At 42.8% G+C, this 7,176-nt stretch overlaps 1 protein-coding gene across 2 annotated transcripts; it reads left to right on the top strand.

Moving 5' to 3' along the window:
* msantd1 (Myb/SANT-like DNA-binding domain containing 1) lies at window positions 1-2,850 on the top strand. 2 transcript variants are annotated; one of them, XM_014206741.2, is made up of 3 exons: window positions 1-632; window positions 905-1,192; window positions 1,640-2,850. In XM_014206741.2, exons 1-3 carry the CDS (start codon window positions 379-381, stop codon window positions 1,938-1,940), a joined length of 843 nt encoding a protein of 280 aa, XP_014062216.2. In that variant the 5' UTR covers window positions 1-378; the 3' UTR covers window positions 1,941-2,850. The 2 variants fall into 2 exon arrangements, with proteins under 2 accessions (XP_014062216.2, XP_014062215.2); XM_014206740.2 differs by having other exon boundaries at window positions 1-638.
* Window positions 2,851-7,176: the final 4,326 nt, after the last annotated feature.

Genomic DNA, 7,176 nt, shown 5'->3' with positions numbered 1-7,176 from the left:
GCATTGGAGCAAGAGAGCGAGAGAGAGGAAGGGAAAGAGAGGGAGTGGTTAAGAGAGGGGGAGGGAGGGAGAAAGAGGGGCCTCCTCCTAGTTGCTAGGGCAACTTGACATCACAGTGACGATTTCCTCCATTTAAAAGCTTTTAACCGGATCCCTCTCCTGCCCTAGGCCTCATTTTGAGTCCTCTTTCAGCTAAGCTCGGGGGAAGGGCACAGCACAGGCAGAGCGGTGTGTGACTGTTTGCAACCACATTCCACTGACAGCATAAGAAATAATGCTAGACAGCAGAGAAGGGCTTTCAAACTAAACCGTTTTTGGGGCCTATTTTTGTTTACAAAACCAAAACAGGAAGAGAGTGCTTTTGAGAGGGCTTTCAAAATGGCTGCCGAGGAGAGTTTTAGTTACCTCATTCCGGGCCACAGCGAGAAGCACAGAAGGGCCCGAAACTGGACCGATGCAGAGATGAAGGGGCTTCTGTATGTATGGGAACAGAACGTCGCCGAGCTGAAGAAATGTAAGAGGAACGCCAAGATCTACGAGAAGATGGCCCAGAGGTTCTTCGAGCTCACTGGAGAACAACGCCATCGGGAGGAGATAAAGATGAAAATCACCAACATGTCTTTCCAGTACAGGCAAGTGTAAGAAATACCTTTTGCTTTTTTTTGGGGGGGGGGTTGAAAAAGGTGGCAACATAAATCCATAAAAATCTTGTATTGTATGAATGCACTTTAATATCCAGAAAGAACTGAAGTAGGCTACGTTGGAATGGAACTCCACAGGTGTCAGAGCATCCTGCATAACTAGAACTCAATACGGGCTGCTATGATACTTAGAAACCCAGACTTCTTATGTCCCCTACTTTACCCAAACTAATATATACCATCCTTAACTCCTTATTTGACAGGAAAATGAAGTGCACAACCAATGGGAGCGGTGGGACACCCGACTGGCCGTACTACAAAGCAATAGAGAAGCTCCTCACCAAGACTGATGATAATGGGAGTATGAACCCGTTTGAGCTCCAGTCTCCTGGCCCCTCCACCTCCACAGAGGCCTCGATGTCCCATGCGGAGGGCCTCCCCATGGGCTTCCTTCCGGAGTACACAGGCTCCTCGGACGAGATGGAGATGAGGGAGGACCTGGATGGATGGGAGAGCTCTGGCAGCCTGCACTCTGGGCTTCCCTGTCCTGAGTAAGGCCATGGTTACATATTGGGCTTCAAATGAGGAAACAGAGAGAGAGAAAGAGAGAGAGAGGACACCCCCTGAGAGAGAGAAAGCGAGAGAGAGAGAGAGAGAGGGGGGGGTATCAAGCTGAGGTATTGAGCTAAACTGCCCACCCTTGCTGAGAGGGGTCATCTATTGTCATTGGTACGAACTGATAGTCTCCACAAGGCTCTCTAAGTGATAAACATCACAATGTATTGTGATGATAGTTAATTAGCATGTGAGTAATTAGCATACAGTGAGTTTACTTTAATTTCACATTATTTTGTAGTTCTCGGCTTATCCCAGAAACCGCTTTACCAAGTTTGATCGAAAAGGGCCCTCCTTACAGAACTCTTGAATGCTTGTATAACTCTCTCTATAAATGATGTCATTACCATTGCTTTGATTAACAAAACCCCTTTTCTGTCCAGTTCCCACCCGGCGCCGGCCAAGAGAAAGAAGGTGCACCAGCACCTGTCTCTGAAGCGGCGGAAGCTGAAGGTGATGGAGGCCATGCTGCAGGAGCAGCGAAAGGTGAGCCGGGCAGTGGAGGAGACGTGCCGCGAGGTGCGCCGCGTCATGCACCAGCAGAACTTCCTCCAGGTGCAGAGCCTGCAGCTCCAGGAACGCATGATGAACCTGCTGGAGAAGATGATCCAGCCACTGACTGCCCCCACGCCAGCCTGGGGCGCTGCTGCCCAGCCTGGGGTCAAAGAGCCAGGCCAGGGATGAAGGGTCCAGAGTGAGGGGTCCAAGGAGGGTGGTGATGGTGGTCAGGACTCCCTAAAAACATGCCACTTCGATACAAGGGACTTTTCGTAGCAGGTTAGGTGAGCATTTTTGCTAACCCTAAACCTAAACCTAACCCTTTCCCTAACCTTAACCTAATTCTCCTAACCTGCTACATTAATTCTCCTAACCTGCTGCGTAAGTTCTCCTAAGCTGCTACGAGAAGTCGTAGCTGTATCGAAATTGCGTCCCGGTGGTGCTCACTATATGGCTATGCTAGAAAATAAATGCCATATGCTACATGGCTATGTGTTAAATACTACATGGCTATGTGTTATATGCTACATGGCTATGTGTTATATGCTATAATATGGCTATGTGTTATATGCTATAATATGGCTATGTGTTTTATGCTATAATATGGCTATGCTTCACCTGGTGTATGACACTTTTTAACAACTGATTGAGAGTAAATAATGTCAATCTCACCCTAACCTTACCCCTGACCTGAATGCTCACTCGCAGAGAGAGGAAAAAAGCAACTTGCTCATCAGTGCTGAGAGGCCTGTTTCATCCTTTCTAGCATGGCCATCTAGTGGTTGCTGCGAGAGAGTGAGAGGTCAGGGGTGAGGGTTCAGAGGTGTATGGCTGAGGCTGCTTTAAGACAAGTTCCACCATTCATTGACCGATTTGAGAGATATCTACAAGCTAGGAAAATACTGTGCTTATTCACATTGACAAAAGACAACATTTGTCCACAAATTCTATATCTTAATGACAAAAGGCATGGGCATTTGGTGTTGTATCACTTATTTTCTAATGTGTGTCCTGCTATGGTGTATGCATCTTCCAACTAGCATAGCCTACTTGTTTGAAATGTATGACTGAAATAAAAACGTATGTTCTGTTGTCATTTTTTGTCTGTCTTTCAACTATTCCTGGTACAATCTTGTCTCCCTTTCATCCTAAATATTGTCATAATGTAGCCGACATAAAGTCAGCATTCACACTTTGTGTGTACTGTAATGTAATATGATCTACATACAATAACACAGCATATTAAATGATAACGTACAGTACCAGTCAAAAATCTGCGCACACCTGCTCATTCAAGGGTTTTTCTTTATTTTTACTATTTTCTACCAAAAAAGTGTTAAACTAATCAAAATATATTTTATATTTTAGATTCTTCAAAGTAGCCAGCCAGAAAATCTGCTGTCTCAGCCACTGCCTGTCACCAAGGGTGTACCCCAAGGCTCGATCCTAGGCCCCACACTCTTCTCAATTTACATCAACAACATAGCTCAGCTGGCCCCTCCCCGGATTTTATGTTAAACGCTCTACAACAAAGTTTTCTTAGTGTCCAACAAGCTTTCTCTGCCCTTAACCTTGTTCTGAACACCTCCAAAACAAAGGTCATGGGGTTTGGTAAGACCAATGCCCCTTTCCCCACAGGTGTGATTACTACCTCTGAGAGTTTAGAGCTTGAGATAGTCACCTCATACAAGTACTTGGGAGTATGGCTAGATGATACACTGTCCTTCTCTCAGCACATATCAAAGCTGCAGGCTAAAGATAAATCTAGACTTGGTTTTCTCTGTTGTAATCGCTCCTCTTTCACGCCAGCTGCCAAACTAAGCCTGATTCAGATGACCATCCTACCCATGCTAGATTACGGAGACGTAATTTATAGATTGGCCGGTAAGGGTGCTCTCGAGCGGCTAGATATTCTTTACCATTCGGCTATTAGATTTGCAATCAATGCTCCTTATAGGGCACGTTACTGCACTCTATACTCTTCTGTAAACTGGTCAGCGCTGTATACCCGTCACAAGTCCCACTGGTTGATGCTTATTTATAAAACCCTCTTAGGCCTCACTCCCCCCTATCTGAGATATCAACTGTAGCCCTCATCCTCCACATACAACACCTGGTCTGACAGTAACATTCTGGAGGTGTGTTGAGTTAATGTCCTGATGAAAAATAAATGACAGTGCCACTAACCTCAAACCAGATGGGATGGCGTATCGCTGCAGAATGCTGTGGTAGTCATGCTGGTTAAGTGTGCCTTGAATTCTAAATAAATCACAGACAGTGTCACCAGTAAAGCACCCCCACACCATCACACCTCTTCTTCAATGCTTCACGGTGGGAACCACACATGCAGAGATAAAAAAAATATATATATAATTATTGAACCTTTATTTAACTAGGCAAGTCAGTTAAGAACAAATTCTTATTTACAATGACGGCCTACCAGAAGGCAAAGGCCTCCTGCGGGGACAAAACACATCACGACAAGAGAGGCACCACAACACGACATAAAGAGAGACCTAAGGTCAACACACGAGCATGGCAGCAACACATGAAAACACAGCATGGTAGCAACCATGATCATCCGATCATCTACTCTACGTCTCACAAAGACACGGCGGTTGGAACCAAAAATCGCAAATTTGGAGTAGATGTTGACATGTGTCTGTTACTTGAACTCTGTGAAGCATTTATTTGGGCTGCAATTTCTGAGGCTGGTAACTCTGTTGAACTTATCCTCTGCCGTAGAGGTAACTCTGGGTCTTCCTTTTCTGTGGCGGTCCTCATGAGAGCCAGTTTCATCAGAGCGCTTGATGGTTTTTGCAACTGCAAAATTGACTGACCGGATTGACTGACCTTCATGTTTTAAAGTAATGATGTCGTTTCTCTTTGCTTATTTGAGCGGTTCTTGCAATAATATGGACTTGGTCTTTTACCAAATTGGACTATCTTCGGTATACCACAACTACCTTGTCACAACACAACTGATTGGCTCAAACGCATTAAGAAGTAAAGAAATTTCACAAATTAACTTTTAACAAGGCACACCTGTTAACAGAAATGCATTCCAAGTGACTACCCCATGAAGTAGGCTTGAGAGAATGCCAAGAGTGTGCAAAGCTGTCATCAAGTCAAAGGGTAGCTACTTTGAAGAATCTCTGTTATAAAAAATATTTAGATTTTTTAAACACTTTTTTGGTTACTACATGATTCCATATGTGTTATTTCACAGTTTTGATGTCTTCACTATTATTCTACAATGTAGAAAATAGTAAAAATAAAGAAAAACCATGTAATGAGAAGGTGTGTCTAAACTTTTGACGGGTACTGTATAATGTGTAACAAAACATACTACAGATGTAGGATCTTAATTTGATCACCCTGAGAACTTCTTTGCGATGCAGGACATTTTTTACTTGTAGTGTATTTGAGGTTTAAAAAGGCTTCTGAATTTCCACTTTCAAATTGCAGACTTGATTTTCCCTTACGAAAAATGTATCAACCCTTTAAAAGAAATTCATGAAATATAATCCACATCATTCACATTTTCTATTGCTGCTGGATTATTTTCCTGCAGTAGCAAACTGGCTCAAATTAAGAAGTTTGGGGTGACTTAGAAATGTCCTTGTTTTCCATGAAAACATGCATGAAATGAGTTGCAAAATGAATAGGAAATATAGTCAAGACGTTGATAAGATAATAAATAATAATTTTTAATTGAAATAATAATTATGTCCTTTAAACTTTGCTTTCGTCAAAGAATCCTCCATTTGCAGCAATTACAGCCTTGCAGACAGTTGGCATTCTAGTTGTCAATTTGTTGATGTAATCTGAAGAGATTTCACCCAATGCTTTCTGAAGCACCTCCTACAAGTTGGATTGGCTTGATGGGCACTTCTTACGTACCATAGAGTCAAGCTGCTCCCACAACAGCTCAATAGGGTTGAGATCCGGTGACTGTGCTGGCCACTCCATTATAGACAGAATACCAGCTGACTGCTTCTTCCCTAAATAGTTATTGCATAGTTTGGAGCTGTGCTTTGGGTCATTGTCCTGTTGTAGGAGGAAATTGGCTCCAATTAAGCGCCGTCCACAGGGTATGGCATGGCGTTGCAAAATGGAGTGATAGCCTTCCTTCTTCAAGATCCCTTTTACCCTGTACAAATCTCCCACTTTACCACCACCAAAGCACCCCCAGACCATCACATTGCCTTCATCATGCTTGACAGATGGCGTCAAGCACTCCTCCAGCATCTTTTCATTTTGTCTGTCTCACGAATGTTCTTCTTTGTGATCCAAACACCTCAAACTTAGATTAGTCTGTCCATAACACTTTTTTCCAATCTTCCTCTGTCCAGTGTCTGTGTTCTTTTGCCCATCTTAATCTTCTCTTTTTATTGGCCAGTCTGAGATATGGCTTTTTTCTTTGCAACTCTGCCTAGAAGGCCAGAATCCCGGAGTCACCTCTTCACTGTTGACGTTGAGACTAGTGTTTTGCGTGTACTATTTAATTAAGCTGCCAGTTGAGGACTTGTGAGGCATCTGTTTCTCAAACTAGACACTCTAATGTACTTGTCCTCTTGCTCAGTTGTGCACCGGGGCCTCCCACTCCTCTTTCTATTCTGGTTATATCCAGTTTGCTCTGTTCTGTGAAGGGAGTAGTACACAGCGTTGTACGAGATCTTCAGTTTTTTGGCAATTTCTTGCATGGAATAGCCTTCATTTCTGAGAACAAGAATAGACTGACGAGTTTCAAAAGAAAGACATTTGTTTCTGGCCATTTTGAGCCTGTAATCGAACCCACAAATGATGATGCTCCAAATACTAGTCTAAAGAAGGCCAGTTTAATTGCTTCTTTAATCAGCACCACAGTTTTCAACTGTGCTGACATAATTGCAAAGGGTTTTCTAATGATCAATTAGCCTTTTAAAATGATAAACTTGGATTAGCTAACAAAACGTGCCATTGGAACACAGGAGTGATGGTTACTGACAATGGGCCTCTGTACGCCTATGTAGATATACCATTAATAACCAGCCATTTCCAGCTACAATAGTCATTTACAACATTAACAATGCCTACACTGTATTTCTGATCGATTTTATGTTATTTTAACCTACAAAAAATTTGCTTGTCTTTCAAAAACAAGGACATTTCTAAGTGACCCCAAACCTTTGAACGGTAGTGTATCTGTATGTGATATATCTGATATGGCAGCTAGTGCCTTGACTGAAAAAGTCCTCATTCAGAGGAAAGGGATATACAATATATGTTGTTAAAACCATTTTTTTGGATCACATTGAGCGATTGAAAGTGCAAGACATCCTAATTAGACAAATCAAGGAAATGGTTAGTGTTGTGGATAATTTGAGAAGACAGTTCCATTAACTCACTTAAAACCGCATTGTCTTGAAGTGCTCTCTTA

The sequence above is a fragment of the Salmo salar genome, chromosome ssa07, assembly GCF_905237065.1.
Source record: "Salmo salar chromosome ssa07, Ssal_v3.1, whole genome shotgun sequence".
NCBI classification, from domain to species: Eukaryota; Metazoa; Chordata; class Actinopteri; order Salmoniformes; family Salmonidae; genus Salmo; species Salmo salar.
The sequence above is the reverse complement of the archived record's forward strand: the minus strand, read 5'-3'. Positions and strand labels throughout refer to the sequence as shown.